General features: G+C 39.9%; 1 protein-coding gene across 2 annotated transcripts; it reads right to left on the bottom strand.

Annotated features, from left to right (window-relative positions):
- Positions 1-1,749: 1,749 nt before the first annotated feature.
- Positions 1,750-22,991, bottom strand: LOC128455763 (RNA-binding motif, single-stranded-interacting protein 1). 2 transcript variants are annotated; one of them, XM_053439613.1, is made up of 13 exons: positions 22,680-22,991; positions 15,415-15,593; positions 13,486-13,544; positions 11,924-12,015; positions 8,496-8,653; positions 7,441-7,520; positions 6,754-6,866; positions 6,361-6,410; positions 6,162-6,249; positions 5,991-6,041; positions 4,554-4,664; positions 4,348-4,428; positions 1,750-4,245 (listed from the first exon to the last, which is right to left on the bottom strand). In XM_053439613.1, exons 1-13 carry the CDS (start codon positions 22,728-22,730, stop codon positions 4,174-4,176), a joined length of 1,185 nt encoding a protein of 394 aa, XP_053295588.1. In that variant the 5' UTR covers positions 22,731-22,991; the 3' UTR covers positions 1,750-4,173. The 2 variants fall into 2 exon arrangements, with proteins under 2 accessions (XP_053295588.1, XP_053295587.1); XM_053439612.1 differs by having other exon boundaries at positions 8,496-8,663; positions 11,925-12,015.
- Positions 22,992-23,632: the final 641 nt, after the last annotated feature.

The following is a 23,632-nucleotide window of genomic DNA, read 5'->3' as shown; positions in this document are numbered from 1 at the left end:
CCTGCTGATGAATTCAACTTCATGGACAAAAAAGGATTTCACGCAGGGCCCTCTGGATGGTGCTGTGTGCACATTGTTCCTTAGAAGATGTGCATTGTTATACATCACACAAGTGACTTCTGTGAGCTGCCGTAGCCACTATATTTAACTGGTTCTGTCGTTTAGTTTTATTATAAAGTAAATCTTCTAACTTTATTTTGAAAAGTCAATCTGATAACCATCATTGTTATATGTAAATATACCAAAAAGGCAATGAGTCTCGGCTGAAACTAAATTGCAGGAGACCTTTGTCTGGTTTATATATATTTTAAATCAAGTCAGTTTATGGAAGCATTCGATTTCGAGATCAATTTAATTCTTCTTCTTCTTTATTCTTTGTATAACCCTTTCTAAAGGTGATTTTTTTTAATTGACTGGCTGTTGAAATGTGCTCGGCAATCACATTCAATATTTTTACCTACCAGTTTACCACTGTATAAGATAAAGCACTTCTTCTTTCTCAGAAGAGGGCAGAAGCAGCGAGCCTCAGGGGCAGAGTGGTTAATGGACACAGGGATGAGGGGGCTTCATGTCCACGGCCTGTATAGGCGCAGGTGGCACAAACACAGACAGCTGGAGTGTGAGTTTTCCTCCTCGTCTGGAGCTGGTGGCTTCCCGTAGGGTGGCACCAACACCCTGCAGGATACCGTTGGGGACCCATCTGCCATGGCAAGGCCTGCTCGCAGACGCCCCCCCAGTCCACCCACTGCTACCTCCTGATACCCATTACTGTCCAGGCCATGCATGTTGTCAACAATACCATGTGACAGAGTCGTTAGCGTCCTCAAGCAGGTCATCTGATAGCACAGAGATTCTTAAATACTGGTTCCTGCTCCGAGCTGCATGCTCAGGAACATTGAGACAAAGCTGAGTTTAAGTGCTGTTATTAAATGTGATGACATCAATATATTTGTTTAATTGTAAAGGTTGCTGTTAAAAAATAGCATATGGGTTTGATGCAAGCAATCTGTGCAGTAAATAGAAACCATATTTTAGAAGAAATGCACATCATACCTCCACACATTGGCTTGCAGCTGTAGGAGATAATAGCGTATCATTAATTCACATGCAGAGCGGACTCCTGAAGGACTGTGCAGTATGTGTGTGTGCAGGGGATGGTCACTGTCATGTTAATGGAGTCTGGTATCTTGGAGAAAACTGACAGTGAAGGGACCTTTGTCAGCTGCTGCTTTAATTAGAGTATTAAGCAGATGTTGCTCCTTCTCTTCCCAGATTTCTGCCTTCCTGAACTCCAGTTTAGAGAATATTTATTCCACTTTATGGTCTAAATAGCAAAAGACGAAAATAGAAGCAGTAACTCAGTGACAATCACAAATAATAATAGACCATTTATTTTTCTTATGGAATATATTTGTTTGTCAGTGGGCATGTTGTTTCTTTCAAGCTAGATCATTAAAGGGTTGTAATTAATATAACTTGTTTTTTATGTTATGATAAAAGCCATTTTCTTTATTACACATAAATTAAAAATAAAGTGAGAGATGGTGCTTTGATTTTAGTCATCTACCTTGACAATAACATATTAAAATGTACAGTTCAACTCTTGATATTTTACTGACGAGCCACATAAAAGATAAGTCTATAGTTTTATCCTTGAACAATACAAGGCTAATAAAAGAACAGGTTTCCTCAGGGTTCATAATCAGGACTGCAGCTCGCCCTGAAAACAAACACTAGACTCACAACAGATTAAAAGGTGAAAATCTTTAAAATCTTTATTCAAAAATGTCAAAGAAATGAACAGAATAAACCTTAGGAAACAAGCTACAAAAAAAAAAAAAAACAGGTCTTTGGATTTAACAAACACTACAAAACAAAAACACAGAGGAAAGTTTCCTTAAACTGTACATACAAGTTACCACTGGCATCTGTGTGGCACGAGTAAAAAAAAAGATAGAACTTTCATCTAGCACTATGAAAATCTTTCTTTTCTCAAGCTGTCTGTACAAAAAAATGTCATAAATTAGAACTTCTTTTCCTTGTATAACTTAATGACTGTTCAACATGATGGTTACCTATATGAGCTTTTTTTCTCTGACGCACCTCTGCAACTCTTGATCCTTGTACTTATGGCACTTGGTTCAGACACCATTAGCAGCATAAACCTCACATAACAGTACAACTTCTCAGTCTGAGGCATTACATCTCAAGTATCATGGCCCCTCCGTGTTTCGCACGCCCATTAGCTACAGAGGAAATGCTGCTGCGTGTTTGTCTGGACCCAAAGACAAAGCAAACAACGGGTTTGATTAAAGGAGCACAGATCCAGTGAACGCCACAAAGCTTCCCTGTCATCGACGGCCTCAAGATATCTTAGATCAGAGTCGGAAATCTATTGTTGTAAAAAAAGCAGCAGCTCTTTTGGAACTATAAAGCTGAATGTGTGAGCATCAGGAGAATAATGTCGCTGCCCCACCCGCCAATGACTACATTAAAAACATCATTAAGAAAATGTCTGATGCAAATCACACAAAAAAAAGAAAAGTACTCAAAAACAACCTGAAAGGAAACAGCTGTATGTGGCCAGCTCCTGAGCGTGGCGTTTGGTCTGGAAGGGCGGGCTGGACCTGCTAACCCGACCTATTGCAGAGGAGAAAGAAAACTCTGAGGTAGATAATTGGTCAGACTGACCACCAGGTCGAATCACAGGCTTATTGGAGGACGCCTTGATCAAAAAGCCAACGTTAATGATTGAAATAATCAGACTTGTTGTTTTAGTGCTATCGTCAGCTTTTACAGCACTGCCCTTTCATATTGATGCATCTTTTAAACAGATTATTTTTTTACAATAACCTTGCATTTTCTGTCTGCGTGAAATTCATCTGTGGCACTTGTTGGATCCAGGCCTTCCTTCATGCTCGAGTGTGTGTGTCGGATCTCTACTGATACCTGTGAAAACTGAATGTAAATGTACAAAAAAAGGCACACTGTCCGCACTGCAATCTCCTTTTGCAGAGTCACTTCTGTCCTGGTTTAAGAGACAAATGATGCTATTTCCTCAGTGTACTATAGCTCCGAAATCTTTGGTGAAGTAAACTACAATTGAAAAGTGCCAAGTTTTTGTTTCCTATCAAAGAGCGAGGTACAACAGAACGTACACGTACTAATCTCTGTTACCCCACGACTCTGTTCTGTTACAAGGCTCCGACGAGTAATTTTTTTTTGCACAATCATCTGTGTTTTACTGTTATTTTTTTCTCCAAAGAATAGTGAAAAAGACACACCTCATAAAAAGAAGAAAAAAAAAATCACAATTAATATCAATCCCCAAAAAAACAAAAGCAAAGACCGACAAAACAAAACACAATAGCCCCCCCCACCCCCCCCCCCACCAAGATCCATTTCAGCTTCTCTGCAATACTAAGTATTCTAAAAGGCAAGGTTCAAAATGGTGATCGTTCAGAAGAATGTCCTCATCCAACATCCAGACACATGAAGAGCATTCTTACTGAATAAATATTACATCCAATAAAAGCATCCGATGTGGAGTCATTTCATCCAAGATATTTCTTTCTCTACAATAACTTTTCTATCAGTTCTGGGAGTTTGTTTTATTTCTTCACGTCGTCTGTGGCCGGTTCAAATGTAACAGCTTTTGCGTATCACCACTCTCTGTGGTGGTCTGTACAACTACTGTATCAAAACTATTAAGGCAAATTTTAATCAGACAGCAAGATCAATTCCAAAGTTCTAAAGAGAAATCACTTTACAAAAAAACAACAACAATTAATACTTCACCATAGCAACACTCACACAGCAAGCACAAAAACATCATTTTCAAAAATGTCTGGCTTAAAAAGAAATTGTCTGGAAATATTAACAAATGACATATGAACTATCATGCACTTGAAACAACTAGTCTTTTCTTGTCTCCTGTTGCATTTCTTAGTAAACAATAAACATTGTAGTATCAAAATAAAACATTTTCAAACTTTTTTTTAAATTTTTTTTAGAGAATTTGAATCATTTGTTTAATTCTGAAAACGATCCCCAAAAAAATAGTCTCACTTAAACGTTTGCAGAACCTGTGCAAAACAGTGAAAAGATCCTCGGCGCCCCCATTGCATTTGTAGACGTGATTGCTTCAGCTGCTGTCGGAATGTTACCTCAGCGCTACTTGGTTTGTTGGTATGGATATGGGGAGTGGTTTCTGGAAGAGTCCAATTGTGACTGTCCCCCATTGTCCTGGAAGACAAAGTGAGATAACTCTGATTCTTTGCCAATGAGCTGTCGTTTTGGATGAAGATAATGCTTTGTATGAAGGCAGCATTAATGTTTATAGCGTACCTCCAGAGGAACAGGGGCTGACTGCATGTGTGCATACTGTGGGATGTATGCTCCTTGCATAGCTGTGTTGGCAGCCATAAACTGCACGGTGAAGAAAAAGAGCAAGAGTCATGATCTGTACGTTTCACAGTTTAATGAAACACATTTAAATATCCTATTCTCAAATGGGTGTAATGTGTGAAGTCATGTCTGGCTCAAGGTCTCACCGTTCCTGCGTTACCCATAGAGAGGTGACTCATCTGCTGCGCAAGGGGGGCCATCATGGAAGTAGGCTGCAGTGACATAGATGGGTCCATAGAGGGCGATAGCACAGTACCCTTGAGGAAAAGAAAATGCAGGTGAGGTGCACGGATGCAGCTGGTGGAGTAGTGTCTTTCTGCTTGTGAAATAACACATGAGTAATACTGGCTTTGGCTCAGGAGGTAGAGAGGGTCGAGCAATTACCAGCATGTTGTATGGTTTGATCCCCACCTCCCCCAGTCTACATTCCTAAGTGCCCTTGGGCAACATACTGAACCTTAAATTGACCCTGATGCCTATGTCAACAGTGTGTGAATGGTGTGTTATAGGAAAGTGTGTGTGTGGGTGTCTGTGACTTGGAGTAGTCGATAAGACTGAAAAAGCGTTGAATAGATGCAGTCCATTTGCCATTTGGATTTCAGGGAAAGCGAAACTGAATGAGGTCAGACCTTCTGCCGGCAGCAGAAGGTCGGAGCATGAGTTTTACAAGTTGAACAAGTTGTCTATGAGCAACTTGGCGGACCTGACGCCTCCAAAAAAAATGTCCCTCATCTATATTGACTCATTTTCAAAGCACTTAATTTCACAGCCATCTGTTATGAAATATCCGGCATCTGTCATCGTCTACCCGTCTTTATATGGCCTCACTAGAGCGGCCGTTTTTACATTCCTGTACTAACACTTGAACACAGTAAATCCTCTAAAATCAGTGTCACCCTATGTGCAACTATAACTCTTCCACATTGTATCTGTCAACAGAAAAAGTCTAGACTAAACCATTGTAAATGGTCAAAGCATTTATGATCAATGCTCCTACTAGCTCACATTGACAGTATTGTAATGAGGCCAAATCCTCAATAAAGATGTTCTCGTTTACACATTTGACTGTTTTTGTTGTCAGATAATGGGAGAGGTAATAAAATTGTGACTGAAACATGCACCTTAAAGCAGTTCATGTTTACCACTGGTCACTTCTAAGCCCTTTCCAAGCTTCTAAAAGCCTTTACCCTGAGACAAAAGCTGTGCTGTGATCTCAGCTGTATTTACTCGTAAAATGACCAATCAGAGAGGATGCTAGGAGCTTATTCATGTCTATGTCAGCCGCTGTGAGGTCAATTGAATGAGACGTGTGGAGTGGTGTGACTGATCCCGTGCTCACAGGACAATACTGGTGACTCCTGTACTGAAAGGAGATAAGGTTTGTCTAAAAAGGTTTAGGGCCTCTTTGCAAAAGAGGTAAAAAAAATTATAATCTGGAAAGCTTGTGACAAATTCGCAAAGTTGGCTACGCTAAACTCTCCCTAAAAGAAGCAGTCAGTCAGTGAGCAACTGTCCCACTGAAGAGTAAATGGAAAGAGAAAGGTTTCAGTGATGATGAGAGGATGAAGAGATTAAGCTCTTACTGGGTGCTGCATGATGTACTGTTGATGAGGCATCCAGGATGGATTCTGCACCTGGAACGTCACACAAACACACTCTGTAAGAAGTCTGATTTCTATATTAAATGTTTTTTTTAAGTACTGGAAAGAAAGCTTTTATTATAGCTACAACTACATCATTGAAGAGCAGCCAACCTGGTATGTTGAAACCGGAGACATGTAAGGAGACATGGACGTCTGAGCAATCATCCTGTTTGAAATACTGTATGCTTGTGGGAAAAATCTGTGGACATGGAATAAAGTGCGTTTCATTAAAATGGGAGGGTAAATTTTTGGTAAATTAGGTACAGTGAAAGTATATTGGCTATGTAATCTAATCTGTTGTTGTACTGACCCATTCTGCATAGCAGCTGCACTGGGATCGTAAGTGAGTGTCATTCCAGCCTGGGGGAGAAAAACAGCACAGGTTTAGCAGCTAAACCGATGAATGTAACTCAAAACAAACACAATAGCATTGTGCTAAAGTTTCCACAGTTTACTGTGTATCTACAACCCTCAAACCTGAGGGAGGGAACCATTAACTACACAGGAGAATTCCTAGCAGAGACTGTAACCACCTCAGATGCTTCACAGAGACGACACTGTACATGTAGGTTGTAATATGTGTTGCTGTGTGACAGTTGTAGCTGTTGTTTGTCATCAACACCTGAGGTTTATCCTTCATTATTCATATATGCACATGGATTTCATCCCATCAGCCACTCAGATCTCTCAATCCACCACTCACCAGTCTTGAGTCACTGTCTCTTGCCCAGCCCCGACAACTCTGTGCAAATTTATTCTGACTTCTTTTTTTCTGCCCTCCATCAGCAAACTTGCACAGCAAGGGTTCAGAGGGCACTGGGGAGAGAGAAAAGGGCGAGAGAATAAAATAAAATGTTTGTCTTAGACTAAGACTATCACACAGATCATTCTGTCGCTGCTCGCTATGCAGTCATTCGCTCCCTGCAGCCTGGGAGTGTACATTCACTAGGCGGCCTGGGAACACAGACATCTAGTTTGGCAGCTGTGGAGCTGTAATCCCCTCTGCTTCCTAAAGGAGGCAAGGCCAGCAGAGACTATTTCAGTCTAATAATCCAATTAAAAAGCTTATAGAGGGAGTGGAGGCCACACAGAGCCGCTCTCTCTCTCTCTCTCTCTCTCGTTTTCTTTGTCTGGGCTCTGCCACTTAAAGCTGAGTGTATATGAGCTCTGTACCAGCAGACTCTCTGACTCCTCCTGGAAGCATGAATCAATTGGATGACCATTACATCCTGTCTATACAGCTCCAGCTCTAACCCATTCTAATCATTGAAATACAAATCCTGCTACTTGCCTTCAAACTTATTCTTTTCACAATATGACAATTAAACTACACAATTTGACATTACATTTCTAGGTATGTGTGCAAATAAAATTCAGGAGTATGTCTTACCTGGAAAACCTGCAGGTGTCTTAATAAACTTTCCGTTGAAGTGAGAAATGACTGCATCGCATTTTTCAGTTGACTCCATCCTGAAGTTAAAAAAGACAAACAGCATTAACCACATCGGCAGTAATGAGGGTGAGCGGCTTTCATACATCAGTTTCCTTTTCGGTTGGGTAGAAAAGGTGGTTCAAAATAATCCGATTTTATATTTGTGAGCATTAAGTATACATACGTTATGGAAGCATCTTGTAGTCTTAACAGAGACCCATGAGTGAACACACACACACACACATACACACACCCATGCATACACACACCCACACACACGCAGATACACATTCCTGAGATGCATTAAGATATTTTTGTTTCTGTCAAACATCCGGTTATGCAAGTGCTGACGGTGGAAGCTGGCATTATCACAATAATTATATCATCCAGTCATTGTGAAACTGTTTTATAATAGTTTCCGTTTGTGCATACCTGAGCTGTTCTTCTGCCTTGCTATTGATAACATGGTCATGTTTAGTTTTTTTGTTTCTAATTTTAGAAATGAAACACGTTGTACTTTGAATCAGCAAACCACTTTGTATTTTCTAACTACCTAAAAGATGTTACATGCAACACTTATACTGACAATAGGTGTAGAATATTTGGCTCAATCTTAATCCTGTTAGTACTATTGTCTCTCAAAATAAATTTCACGTATATATAATTGACTTAACATTGAAAGGCTGTTAAGTTGCTACTTGTCTAATTTCCTCTGTCTCTTGCATTTTTTCCATTAGACTTGTCCTACAGTGGTCGCTTCCTGTTAACTGCTGAAAAGTGGGCTATTTTGACCATGAAGCCATCCAATAAACTTCCTAATGGACAAAATGCTGTTTAGAGGCCGGACGAGGATGTCAATAATCTCAGTTGGTCACTGTGTATCAATTTTTTTGTTATATTTGATTCTAATTAGATTTACTGATATTACATTCCTACAGTAAGTGGCATTTGTAGAAACATATTTTGTTCCATTTGTACAAGTCATTGACAAAGAAATGACGCAAGCAGCTGACCTGGCAAAGCCCACTCCTCTGCTGGCTCCACTGGAGTCTCTCAGGACGCGTGTGGATATGACCTGGCCGAAGTGCTTCAACATGTTCTCTAGCTCCTGCTCGTCCATAGACAAAGGCAGGTTGGAGATATACAAGTTGGTGGGGTCTTGCTCTTGTTGCTGTATCGTCCGTAAATGAGAAGGAAGCCAGAGTTAAAGTATTAACACACTGGTAAACACACAGATATATACATTTGAGCATCAGATTCAGATTTATGGAAGTCCCGACAGTTGATATTTGTTATGCGGATCTGGATATTAAGATATTACACAATTGCTATCAGCAGGAATCATTTGCTGTTTAATACATTAGCATAGAACTTCTCATAAGTGGTTCCATACAATCTTCAGTGACATACTAATTTAAAGATGAAGGAGGAAGAAACAAGGGAAGAGGGAGTTTCTTTGCAATCACTTATCATTTATCCCTGGAAATAGCGTAACACAAAATAGACTTTTAATATACTGTATATCTTTTAATGGAGTAAGCACATGTCCGGCTGCCTCCTGTCTGTGTGTTGGGGGATTTAAGGTAATAAAGGGTCAATATGAGCAGTGATAATTAGTGATTTGCATGCAGCCCACGGTGGCTTAAGACTCACATCAGCTGATTTCTTGCCGTGTTTTAATAGCATCAGCAGAAACAAAGGATGTGGCTACTAGTCCCTGGGGGGCAGCCTCTCACCATTACTATTCATCTATTGTGTGTTGTGTTCAGAGTCAGCTACAGGGACAGAATAGTTTATTTGAAGTAACGCACTGACGGAAAGGTCAGAGAAAATAAGAAACAATATAGGAATGCTGTTCTCTATAATGCTACACCACACAGCTTGATGGATTCAAGGACATATACTGTGCCTAAATTAATATCTTCTGTTATATGAAAGTTATGCGAATCACTTGGATGTACTCACAGACAGGGACAAACATAAAGACAAGTATATAAACTCATTGAAACGAAAATGATTTAAGCTAAAAAGAAGTCAAATTCCTATAAGGCCACTTCCTGACTTCCAACTAATAATGGGGAAAAGTCAGTGGAAGGATGCCAGGGCAGATAATAAAACAGGAAAAGGGACTTTTGTCAAGGAGTCCATTAAGCCCAAACAAGCTACTGCCATTGTGAGAATAAAGCTGGAGTGAAAGGCTCCCACTTTATAATGGCATTTACCTTCCACAATACAAAGATTAAACTGAGGCATGGCCCTCAACGCTGCTCTCTTTAATTAAAAAAGTAAAATGGGTGCACGGAGGCATGTCAAGAAGCCCCACAGACCCCCAGACAGAGAAATGAGGCAAAGAGCTCTGTCTCAGAGCTATATGGGAACTCATTTCCCTGACTGGTTCCTGTTACCATAACAACACACAATTATTTACTTCCTTTACTGGTGTCAGGGACAAGTATAATGTCAAAAATGATGTGGCCTTACTTTATGGTCCCTTATCTGATAAACTCCTAAAAAACAAAGCCAACTATTGTTTAAAATACGATAACTGTCTGTCCACATTACACTCAATAGAAATAATCTGGTAATCTACAGTAAATACAAATTAAGAATAAAGAAAGATGTGTTAATCTGTATTTCTTGACTTTTGTCCGAGCATTTTAAACACATTTAAAGAAGAAATATTCATATTTGAGAGGTTTAAACAAAAATTCCTCTTTCAGAGATACTTTATAGATCTATAAGACTTCAGCGTGAGTACTCTGAGCGTGTAGAAACCCAATCACGTGCCGGATAATACCCCTGGTATGACATTCCACTGTCAGCAACACAAATCTCTAAATGCTAAAGTCTGACTAAAGGCGCCTATCACATCTGAAATCTTTCTGTCAGCCGGGCTGGGAGCTGTTGGCTGACATAAATACCTCTTGAAACCATCAGTGGTTTAAAAGCCTACACCACTTGTAAGTAAACATACCATGTATGAGCACAGCAGCTTATTACAAAATAAATGTGAAGAATTTTGTTCATAACCCTACTTTAGTGCAAAGGAAATCAAACTGACTTTATTGCAGTTGGAAAAGAAACAGAATAAAACCAATGAGAAAGAGTCTGGCTGCTCAGATGCAGGAGGTGGCCCTCTGAGCTACTAAATTGTGTTTATATAGCAATGTCTCCCTGATGCGAAAACACAGAGAGGGAGGGTCCATGACATCATTGTAAAAATATGAGAAACAGGAAATGGTTTCCATGTGGCGCTAAAAATCCATACCACACACCTACAATTACCGATTGGAGCTCTATTCTTCAGAGTTTTTGTACTCAAGCATGTGAAAAGACATTCTGTCTACATATCATGTTAAAAAAGAGCCTCTATGATCTAAAGTGACAGTGATATAAACTATGATGGACCCTGCAGTCAGCAAGGAGGATATTTTAATCAGGGATTTAGCTAAACAATAAACCGGGTGAAAGAGCATGAATTTATGATATTTTCTTTCCCATGAACTCTTGATTAAAAATGTATAAAGAGTGAGAGATACATTTGTGGCCTTAGGTAGAAGAAGATTCATTTAACATCTCTTGTTACATATGCAGAAATTATTATGCAGAAACTTTCTAAGTTAATAACTTTGGAATTAAATCTACAATCTCAAGTCATCACCATCTGAGAAAAATAAACAATGATGGCCTTTGTGATTTCATCCTCTACCTTAGTTAAGGGCTTATCACCTAAGGAGGTCCACAAGGATGTGGTGGCAACACGGGGGGAGGGTGTCCCTTCTCACAGCATGGTGAACAGGTAGGCTGCCGAAATCAAACATGGCACAGAGAGCCTAGTGGATCACCCTCATCCTTAAAGGCTGGCCACTGACATTTCACTGACTATAACAAAGTGATAACAAAGAGCTGTGTCCCCAACAACTGCTGAACTAAGTGTGTCAACATGAGAGGGAACCATGTGAAAAAATACATTTTCTAAAAGTGATTCAGTCTGATTTATCTATCATGCTGTACTCATGTCTCAACATGATTATGAAAATCTTTTCAATCCATTTGTCAAATTCAAAATCCAATATAATGAACACAAACCAGTCTGGATTTACACAGTAAACCTAATGTCGTGTTTATGAATACGTGACTGTAGTACATCCAGCAGAACACTTTCTCAGCCAGCATTAAATATCTGCACCCACTATTGGTGCAGTCCTTGATTAAATTAATATAAAAAAGTGCAGAGTATCATTCAGCAGTCTGTCATGATTTAAGTCACTGATCTCAGAGTCACTGAGTTGGGGGTCCTACACCTACCAGTCAAGAACTCCAGTCTATTTACCCCAAGGATTAGGTCTGAGCTCCCATAGAATCCAGATGGAGGAGAAACAGTGTGAATGAGTGACTTGTATGGATGTGATATAAGGATCAGACCGTAATAAATCCTCACCTTTGCCATCTGAGCTTGGACACCAGTCGTCTTCAGGGCAGCCACAGCTTTCTGGGCCGCAGTGTGGCTGTCAAAGTCCACAAAGCCATATCCTGTGGAGACGGGCAGCACAGTTAGGACAATAGATCTTTGGCGAGCTTAATGGAAGATCCACTGTGTTGTCGTCTGCTGTGGATGGTGATGGTCAGTGCGTATCTCATGTGTTACTATATGGAATCTTTGCGTTAACATTGTTACTGACCAGTCAATTCTGGTTAATGCTTTTGTTCAACATATCAACACGTAGTCCATGCAAGTTCTCTATGGTGTTGAGTATTTTTACTTGTGTGCTGGTGTGACTGTGTCTTCTTTGTGGAATGAAACAGCAGCTCATGTTGGAGTTGGAACTCATAAATGCTGATCTAGAGTTACTTTTACAGAAATTACTGCCACACAGGAAAGAGAGAAGACGTCAGAAGAGACGATGTGTATGACAGTTGGACTGTTTTGTGTGCTTGTCTGGCCACAGAGAGTCTGGACCAAGTGGACCAATCACAGTTGTGGTCTGTGTCACAGCAATGTGTGGTTACATTTCTTGGGATGGGCATGTCAGGCAGCGGCGTCAAATCAGCAGACACATATTCATACACATCTGCTTTAAATCTGTCTAATTTTATATGTATATGTGCTTGTGTGTGGGCATGTGTGTTTGTGTGTGTGGGAGTAGAGGTAGAAAGTGCTGAGGATGCAGATACCAGTGTGACATTCATGGCTCAGGTCAGCTCTTTGTCCTGGGAGGTACAAACAGGGTGAAACCGTAGTGCCGGTCCTGCAGCTGCTATATTTAACCTGAGTGATGGTGAATATGTCAGAGCTCGTTCAGCTTTAGAAACGGGCCACACTGGTACTAAAAGATTAATGTATACGCTTAGTTCTTGAAAAAGTATAAAATTAGACTTTAGTCAAAAAAAGATTTTTGTGAGACTTAAGGTCACATGGGGTTATTGTCACAGCCATTTCTGGGTTCTATTTAAAATTCAGCTGGAGCTTTACAGGGCATCTAATGGTGTCCCGTTTCACGGAAAACCTTTGCTTAACTTGCATCTGCATAATCCAGTGGAGAGTGACAAAGTATTCTCTTAATCCATCAGCTCTATATGAGAGAATCGGTAAATCTCTCTTTGACCAGGTGGACTGTCTAGAAGGACTGGAACAAAACTAGCACTGTCATTCAATAGAGAAAGGAGGAGGAGGCGACATCCTCCCCAGGACCCACCCACAGCACAGACACACCAACAGACAAGGGCTGAGGCTTAAAATAACACAAGCTGGGAGGAAGCTTTGAGAAGCCTGGCTGCCTTGTTTCCTCACGTGACCAGATCCTCTGAGACAACTAGATAGCTGTTGAATGACTTAAGATTTCGGCAGGATTCAGACATTGGTCATATTTCGTGAAAGTGTAGAAGAGATGTTCTCTCTCGCAGCAAGGGGCTGAATATCCAGAAGGGCTTTATTCAGACTTAATAAGAAGATAAATAAAAGAGGGCGTTGTTGTGAAGCTGAACAAAAAGAAACCCACACACCTTTACATTTGTTTGTGGTCTTGTCCAGGATAGCCTTTGTTGATACAATTTTACCATACCTAGGGGAGGAGCAGAAAGGCGAGGCATCGTTAACAGGATTATATACCAGACACAGCCAGTTATAAAACACACAGAGACGGTTGAGCAACAATCTATGACATCACCGTGAAAATATGAGAAACAGGAAGTGGTTTCCATGTGGTGCTGAAAATCCCCACCATGTGAGTGCAAAGCTTAACAGTCCCCCCTTTCAGCGAAACTGAACCAGTAAATCAAACTATATAAACAGTCACAAAAGTATTTTGGATGAATTGAATTATCAATATCTTATCTTTGAATATGGGGAGTCATGTAAATGCAGTATTTTTACATATTTTATATTTCGGGACAATGCTCTGTATACACTTTTTTAAATGGTACTTTTTTTCACATAAGATACATTTTCAAACTTACAAATCCCTGTATGTTAATGCAAATGATTGCCTCAAAAAAACAAGGAGAGCAAGAAATGTAATAGTCATGTCTGGTTCGTGCTGTTGCCATGGTGTGAGCAGAGCAATATTGTTGTTATGCAAGCAGACCACAGCAAAGTGTTAATGGCAACATCTGAGAAAACAGTTTTACTACAATGTCTGTTCTTAGAGTAGGAAGAGCTAGAAGAAGCTTTGATACAGGAACTGTTAAAAAAAACGTAATGATATCTCTTTTTTATGTGAATTCTTCTGAGTGTTAGAAGCTTATTCATTTATTAATTTTTGTTCACACTATAAAATGTATTATATTAAATAATAATCATATTTTAATAAATGTCAAATTTTAAGTCCAATCCATAATGTTTAAAAGGTCACACAAGTGGTTGTCTTTTGATTTTTCATAAAGTTATTCTTTCATTTGAAATATAATTATTTTGGTTTCACTGCCCGTTGATCCCTGCATGGGTGGAGCTTTCAGTTTGCACAGTACTGTCTACTTTCATTATTTTCTTTGCTCAATAATGTTGAGACACAATCTATCTACAATCAATTTGAAATGTATGCATACAATATACAGTGACAATGTTGAAAGCCACAATGTGCCCTGCAATCAACCAGGAAGGAGTTTTAGCCTGGGATTACAGCAACTAACTGGGTGAAGAGCTTCCCATCATCTGAACTCTAATCTCATATCATGTGTGACCACCGTGTGCTCGCTCTTACAGTGCCATCAGACTGTAGTTCATGAACAGTACATATAGTTACAATCACGATTCAGGATCATTCAGTGTGACCCTGCGACAGAAGAAAAAAGAAGGTCCTGTTTGTAGATGGGGCCTGGGAAAATAAAGCAAACAAACCACCAGGGTGGTCTCTCTATCTCTCTCCTTCATTCTCGCTCTCTCATTCTCTCTCTCTCCCCTCGCCCCCTCTCTTCTCTCTCTCTCTCTCTCTCTCTCTGCTTGGAAAATAATAAAGCATTCAGTGCACAAAGAGGGCTGTGGACCACCACTAACACTACATTTTGCTGTGATACATGATAAATTAAATCTCTGCTGCTGTGCTCCACATGCTGTCAACAAGCTTATCAGCTACACTCTGTCCTTGTGCACTCTTTTAGGTCATTTTAATGTAATCAAAAAGCCTACAACACTGTTACTTTTGTTAAAATCTCAAATGTAAACTACTAATTTTTTTTATTAAAAATCTCATTCGAAAATTACGATTATTAGAAAGAAAGAAAGTTTATAATAACTTACTACATAGACAAAACTAATAAAACATTTTATAGCATGTACATCTTACCCATAACTTTTTCACACCTTATTTGTTTTTCACCAAATATAAATCAATACATCACTGACTGCAAATTAAAACTAAACCTGAAAACTAATTAGGCCAAAACATCTATGTCTGATCAATACCAGATAATGACGAGGGGAAGTGCGGTACTCACGGCTGACAGAGCTTGACCAGGTCATGATCTGTGGTTGAAGGGGACAGGCCTCGGATGTAGAGGTTTGTCTTGCTGAGCTGGTCCCAGCCTGCAGTGCTACTGCTGCTGCTGTTGTTGGTGCTGCTGTTGGTGCTCGGGCTGGGTGGAGCCATGGGGTGTGACGATGGGGCAACCAGTGGCTGGGATGAGCAAAACACATGAAAAAAATGAGGTTAATCCAGGGTGGTGATTAAATAATATTGTGGCGGATTTTTTAGATAATACTGAGTTTACATGTACATTTTTTCACAAAATGTGCTCTTCAGATTATTATTCAAACATTATCAAATGTGACACTTCAAAAGCATGTCATGGAGAATATAAATTAACCGCAGGGCAGTGAAACACTGTTGCTTCTGTTTCGAGTTTGTTTCATCTCTGACCACACCAATGTCACAGATGGTTGCAGCTGGGGGCTGGTTCAGTCTGTAGTGCACGTTATCTGTCAATGCATCACTCCAGCTAGTTTGACTGCTCGAAGTCAGCGGACATCAGAAAGGGGGGGGGGGGGGGGGGGATCTGCATGCACTATTGATCTCCATTGATCACCTTAAAAATTTACGAGAGAAAGTTGGTCCAGCATGTCAGAGCAACGGTTTACATTTGGAGTCGTGCTGCTGGCCACTTGATAGATACAAATCTAGTCAACACAGTGTACACAGTGTTTTTATTTATCAGAATAAAAAGATTTCCCTCTTGCATGACATCTCATGAAAATTAAGTCAAAGACAAGACTCACTGTGTGCCATGCCCTCAACAAGTCACAGTCACATAATAGGGCAAAAAAAGATTAAAATCCCACGGCACACCATTATAAGTATCACCATCATTGTAGGTTTCTGTTCAGTGCAAGGATTGCTGTTTTACAGAGCAAGTGATCCATATCTGCAGGCTAACCTGCATCGCACCTTCTCTGTCAACACAATGAGGGCCCACTGAGAGCTGTATCAGTGTCACAGAGATGTCACACTGCTGTGGGGTTCTGAACAAGATATTTGTGGGTCAACATAAGCAATTATTTCTTGTCTAGTTCCAGACTTCTTAACCCTAATTCCCCTTTTACAGATAGCTTTGATTATCAGATTGGTTTAAGTGACACAAATAATCACATTTCCCCACAATTTGTCACAGGGAAAAAAAGTTTTTAGAATTTTTAGGATTATATTAAGACACAGCCAGACAACATGAATTCCCCATATGCTATTCAGTTTTAAGATCATTTTCTGAGTAAAATAATAGCATAATAAAGCTGCTAAAGGCAATGGGGAAAAACAAGCAAAAATCCCTCTGTGATTGCCCAACTTAGTGATTCATGTTTACAAGACACAGATGTCCTGGTGTGGGAGAGCTTTCCCCTTCAGGGATTTGTGTTCTACTCTACTATCTGACATGAACCACCCTCCCCCCTCTGTCCCTCTGAGGAATAACAAGCTGAGAGGAAGATGATGGAATCCCATGCATGAGGTGCTGACAGGATAGAGCAACCAAAGTTTGGACTTCAGCCTAAAGGATCTTCTCTTTTTCCTGGCTGGTTGACTGCCTCACATGCCTTCCCAAGTTTGATCTTCTGTTTACCAACTAATTTTGGAAACAACAACAATAATAGTAAAAATAATTGATACAAATAATCATACATTTTATTTGTATATTACCTTTCATATATAGAATGAAGCCAAATTCAGGCCAAAGTGAAGTGATACGTTTCTAGGTCTCTTATCTGCTATTGTTGTGTTCCATAGCTTTGTGGTGTAACTTATGATGGCTACATCCCAATAAACCAACAGCAGCTAATTGCAGTGTTGTTGAAGGCAAATACTTAACAAGGGAGTTTGTGAGGTAACTTGGTAGAAGCCCATTGTATATAAGGGGATGGACCATCAAATCTATTGTGAATATTACGTCAAGCAATCTGAGTGAATGGACTAAAGGGAATGGCAAAAATGCATTGAGGGCGTGTCAAATATATTTGCAAGTTTAACAGTGGGAAAAAAAAGCCGTGGCAGACTGTGATTTGGGCTCAAATGGAATGAATCAAAGAGTGCCATATTGCAGTCCTTTAAAAGCTAGGCACTCTTGGCAGATTTCCATGACAAGGGCAAATTTGCCAAGTGAGAAAAAAGAAAGTGAAAGCTTAAAAGTAGACCATACTAACCCTCTGACTTTTCTTTTAAGACAATGTGGGCACTGGATAGGAAGGTGACAACTGTGTATGTCTGACATGAGCGATGCATGAGGCTTGTTGCCACTTTGTGCCATGTGTGAGATAGTGTTCCAAGATTCATGAGCTCAGAGTTAATCTAGGGAGTTTTGATTCTTGATGAATTTTGATTTAAGGCCGAACCCACATTTAAAGCTGCACCCCCATTTCAAGAGGATTGATTCATGTTCACCAATATCAAACAATGTGCTTGTTTCTAAGAAGACAGGAATTGAAACCTAATTTTCATCAGAGTTTTGTCTAAAATCACTGATTCTTAAAAGTAATTTCAGGGCTGTATATGTTCTACAGCCTGGAAATATAGTTTTCTTTAATTAAGTACTTCATTTGCACTGGAATTTCACTTTCAAGTAGCCTATTAACAGATGACTGGTTGAATATCGCCTGTAGCTGCTCAGTGCATTGCCATCTAGGTTGGGTTTCAAAGGAAAGGTCTCTGGGAAGACGTCAGTTTGAAGAGATATTTATAACCTTCAGGATATGACTTGAAACCCTACTGAACACCCACTTAAAAATGCTGGGTCCATACAAGTTTTGGAAGAGCTATACTCATTGATAATCTGCAAAGCTCAGTTGGATTGTTGAACGTCATCTTTTAGTATTATTCATTTATAGCTGGTGGTACCAAGTAATGTAATGTCTGAGAATTCCAGAAAAAAAGAGTGATGAACATCTTGGTGATGGACATAATGTAGTGTTAATGCTGCTTTGAGCTCAAAAGCAGGATAACCTAATCATGAATTCACCCAGGTCAATGTAATTACACACAAACTGTTTAGATAAATTGTCCGCAATTCCTCCTCCTGTTCTGTTTTGTCTGACTGAAAATACAAAAATAATTTAGTTACACTCTATCTAATGGTAACATAATTCCACAAAATTAACCAAAAACGACGTGTGAGCACCTGACATTTATAAGAGTAAATTTCAACTGCAGGAAATCCATGATTGGATCACTGGTTGTGACTGAACATTGACAATGTTACGATTACTGTGACAGCTACCAGATGATCTATGTTTGCTCTGATGTGTTTGATTATGCCACTTTATGTAACCGGTATGATTAAGGAAGTGGCATTAGGTATATCCCATCACTGGACGACACCTCAGTCAGTAGCTATTGCTATTTAAGAGTTCATTCATTTGATGAGCTTTAGCAGGGCACCTTTAGGGATTACGGGACAGGGTAGAAGACAAGTGAATATATTGAAGGGGGAATGGGGGAGTTTTTGAGTCCTTGACTAAGAGAGACATCATTTGATTGCCTTAGGTGGTGTAGAGCAGAGGGTCAGTTGAGGGGAGAAATATACAGGCTTTGCTCTTATTCACACATTCTTGTTTGGGTATCACTAGCCAAGAGTGTTTTAGATTGGCAGAGTAGAGTATTCTGGTTTCAAGGATGATTAGATGAATCCCATCAGGTTTACATTTTTCTTCAAAGCTCTAAAAGATATAGAAAGTGTCAATAAACGTTATCCTATTGATGAGGAATGCTGATGTTGGTAAAACCAAGGAGGTTGGTAAAATATTTGATTCTTCTCTCCAAAGTTAGAATAAGACCTGAGAGGTTGCTCAGTTGCTCCATTAGTAGTGGCGCGTATTATGTAGTAGTAAGGGTCCATTAGCTCACAGACAGATGTGACAGGCAGCTACATTTGTTATATTTGTTTTTTACATGCTTGGGTATAGAGTCCCCAGTCAGAGTAGTGCCACCTTATTAGGTATCGAGTTAGCATAGTTTCATGTAGCCCTCGGTCTATAGGAGGGTTTGGTTGATTTCTGGATTTTGGGTTATCCTAAATGCTCAGCTCCACTTAGTTAAATATATTAGTTAGTTAGTACTAGCTCATTTTGTTCAGAGCCAGCGGTTTGTGTCTGTTTTGCTATGAGTCCAGGAGTGGGCGTACATGCACTTATATTTGATTTCTTGCTGGATTTGCCGGACAACGTCAGTCCAAGTCCTGGCTGGAGTTGATGTTCTCTGTCTGGCGCCAGTGAGAAGTGTAATTAGGGAAGGCTGGTTTGGGAGCCTCCCTAACTAATCCATTTGCATTACGACACATCCAGGGGGCGAATCAACCAAGTCTGTAACTTGATGCTCCATATTCGATGTAATCCCTTTCATTAAAAAATACAGGGTCCGTCTGTTAGCATTTGTTGTATCGGCGCCTAGGACAGTAGCTGCTCCAAAGTGAATTTCAAGCAGAACTTCAATCTTCTTTTCAAGTTGCTTGAATCTTCTATTTCAGTCGCTCACAGTTGGTGCAGCTTGCCAATTTTTCGCAGTTTTAAGATAAAGTTGTCTTTTGTATGTTTGGATGAAATGGTTAGTGATAACACACTGAACCGGAAAGTTAGTATTACCTTTTCATATTTTCATTACCCTTTAAACTGTGTTTGAATGCCAAACTTTTAAACACACATGTTAAATGCTGTCGTGCTTCAACTTAAGTTGGCAACAATCTCACAGACGGATGTGTGCAGACACCGCATGTAGCATATATATCCAGGACAACATGGAAGAAAGCAGTGACAGCACTCAAAGGATTTGTCATCCCTGTAAAAACACTGAAGAACGTCGTATATCGTTTTTTATAAGGGGCGTTGCGTTTTTATTCTTGTGAGTCATCTTTGTGACCAACACCCAATACTCTATAGTGAATGCCGATGTAACTGTTTTTGGAAGAATGTTTTTGGAAATTAGAACATGTAAAGAGAGCATGCAAAGAGCCGAGGAAGCAGAGGAGTGGACTTTTTGGGGAAATTTCCTTATTCCCTTAACTCTAATAACAAGATTACATTACTCTGAGGAGATTACATTTAACAACCATAAAGACAACTGCGACAATGTTGGTACTGTTGCTACTTCAAAAGGTGAAAGATGAGTGGTAACAATATCTATAAAAAAATCCCTATACTGAATAAGCTTGAAAAAGATCACAGATGCTTGCATGACTAGCACTTATTTACAGACAACAGAACTATGGATGCATTTTGGCACCAAATATGAAATACTTTGATTTCAAATGAACCTCACGAACCGGCAGATAGGATATCACAATTCTAGATGGAGGTTCCTTCTTTTACATGGAAAATATGTCCCTTTAGGGGATGTCAAGAGATGTCTGCTGTTTTCTTTCAGTCATTGAGCTACACCAGATAACTGACATCTAAAATGATTTTCCTACATGCCACTGTTCTTTTTCATCATGTTAATAGTCTGTTCTTTTTATTTATTACTTGACGTATGTTAAAGTAATCTTTATAAAGGAGTGTGTGTTGAAGTAAATGGGATTAATTGTTTTGTTTTTGTCTATTACCGTGGTATTGAATTGGGTATCGAGAAAGGAGGAAATTTCATGGTATCGTATGGACTGCTAAATGCTTGGTATACAGACATCCCTGCTCGATACATGGTTTTCATCAAATTATCACATCAAATAATGCAAGCTATTTCTCAGCATCTCAATAAAGCCATGGTAATTTGACCTTGTTTGGGAAGGTTCGATTTCCAGGCATGAATGTCAGATTTAAAAAGGGGGTGGGGGGGAGGAATTAATTAGTGCCAAGACTAACAACTGCATTAAGTTGAACTCCAGGACAAGAGATGAGAAAAATAAATAAAAACCTAAGCTGGGAAATCAATGGGTTGAGAGAATAAGTGTTTTAAATATACAAAAGATCTAAGTTTTAATTGTATTTAACGTTAAACTGGTAGTGGCCTGTGTCATCACTCTGCACTGCATTTTCGAGCTGTAAATACATTACATACCTGTTGGTTTATAGTTTATAACATATGTACCATCACACATTACAAGCCACCACTTAAAGAAAAATTCATACAACAGAGCCCCAATCTCTATTTTCACAGTCAAGGATTCGGATGACGTCAACTTCCCCTTTTCTCTGTGGGACTGAAAGTAAATTTTGTTTTCATTCATATGCTTGATTCTACTCAAATGCAGCGGGACTGTGACACACTGTGATGGGGGGAGAGGACAGCATCTTATCAGCCAGTTCCAGACCAGCAGAGCCCCGTCATATCCGAGCTGGAAATACACAGGGCTTCCAGTAACAAGCCTCGCCCATGGAGCTCTAGCCACAGGATGAACAGCATCAGCACGATAGAATAAATATGCTTATTCCAATCTTTTGGCTGAAGGGAGTTTTTTTTAAATGTATTTCCTAAATCTATATGTAATTGGAACTGGGACAAAGTGGACAAAGCATATGTAGGCAATTAGACTATTATTTCTGAAACCATATACTGCTTGCAAAAGATTGTGCTCGATCACATTTCTTGGAATGCATAAAATAAGATAAGATAGGTCTGTATTAGTCCCACTATGGGGACATTTACCATATTACAGCAGCAAAAAGGAAATAGTGAAATACACATAATACGTATACAAATATACGATAATAAGTATAAAAATACAAAATATAAACACAGGGATCTATAAAAGATAGAAATATGTACAATGCAAACCAAATATAAACAGTATGACATTATTGCACATGTATGATATTGAAGCACAATTGGGTAAAAGATGGATTATTACACCCTAAAGTGCTAAAACTGAAATCAAGTAAAAGGTTCACTGATCCAAACCACGCAGGGGACATATTCAATGGGAACTAGCTGAGTGTACACTGTATATCATTAGAGATACTACATAATAGATGAGGGTCACTTTAGGAGAGGGCTGGCCTTCTGTTTGAACAGTGGAGCCATGACATTAGCAGAGCATCCACTCAAGAGATCGGCCTGGACCTCGTCCAACACTGTCAGAGCAGCGGGTATTGTCATTATGTCTGGATCTCACGTCGGACACGTGAGCACAACACGTCCACCTCACACGACCTCAGTCAAATAAACAATAAACAAGTTGTTGTCTCTTTCTACGTTGCGCGTTAAGTTTATTTTGGTCTGGGTCGCTAATGGCCAATGGCAAATTCTGACACCTCGACCGAAAACGTTATGTGAGGTGACTCTGTGTTTGTTTACCTGTTTGCGGTACGGAGTCCTCAGCAGGTTTCCAGTATTGGCGAAAATCATCCTGGGTTCGGGAAAAGGGAGGGTGTTCGGTTTCTCCGGTGGGAGCCACAGGACGTGTCGCGGAATACGTCAAACTTCTCGTACAAGTGTGAAAGTGGTTGACGCCGACGTCCTCCTTACTCCGCTGAAGGGCCCGAGGTGATGTTTCTGCGCATATTCGCCGTGTACATGTCCGTGTGGTCGTCGACTATCCGGCGAGAGAAAGCTCCGTAAATCGTCCCAAGTTGGAGCCGCCCAGCCCGCCTGCCCTGACTGGATTCATTGATCTGCAGTCGGGGCCGCGCAGGACGGGCACTGCTACGGCGGGAGGAACCATTCGCCCTCCTGGAGTAGGGGTGTTCGTTCTATACTCATCCCCCAAAACACGCCACAGTTCGTTCACGTTTGGCTAAATTGATATCTAAAAGGATTTGTTGATTTTAATGATATACAACATGGTGTTTTTTGTCTACTCTAATTGTCCATATTCTCCAAACAAGACGATATAAAGTTGCGTTTCACCTCTGTTGTTGTTTGTGTATGAAAGGTTGCATACCACGCATTCCACCGTGCGGCTGCTGCTCCTGCGATGTTCTGACCATTTTCACTTTATATTTTGAGTTATACTCCCACAGTTGTAAAGAATAAATGGTATTCAACATGCAGTTCAGTGTGATTGTTAATGGCAGAGAGAGATTCGGTTTGGTAGTGGGAGCGATCTACCGATGATCAATATAATCTCCAAGCCAGATGGACGTAAGAGATGGTGTGGCTCAATGAAAACACATTTACGAAATGCTTTAGTTGTGGGAACTGTTGGGTTCCTCTATAAGTTTTAAGGTCTCCACCTTGATATTTTTATGATATGGCACTTAGAATTGAACTGGACTAAATACTTTCTATTTTCTTTAGATAAGTGCTAT

Source organism: Pleuronectes platessa, chromosome 14 (genome assembly GCF_947347685.1).
Source record: "Pleuronectes platessa chromosome 14, fPlePla1.1, whole genome shotgun sequence".
NCBI classification, from domain to species: Eukaryota; Metazoa; Chordata; class Actinopteri; order Pleuronectiformes; family Pleuronectidae; genus Pleuronectes; species Pleuronectes platessa.
Note: the sequence above shows the minus strand (reverse complement) of the source record. Positions and strands in the feature narration are given on the sequence as shown.

Coding starts and splice junctions, on each gene's coding strand:
- LOC128455763 (XM_053439612.1), bottom strand. CDS start 22,730: ATGATTTTCGCCAATACTGGAAACCTGCTGAGGACTCCGTACCGCAAA. Junction 8,664..11,924: donor GTCCAAGCTCAGATGGCAAA/GGTGAGGATTTA, acceptor TTCTCATTTACG/GACGATACAGCAACAAGAGC. Junction 6,867..7,440: donor GACACCTGCAGGTTTTCCAG/GTAAGACATACT, acceptor CTCTCTCCCCAG/TGCCCTCTGAACCCTTGCTG.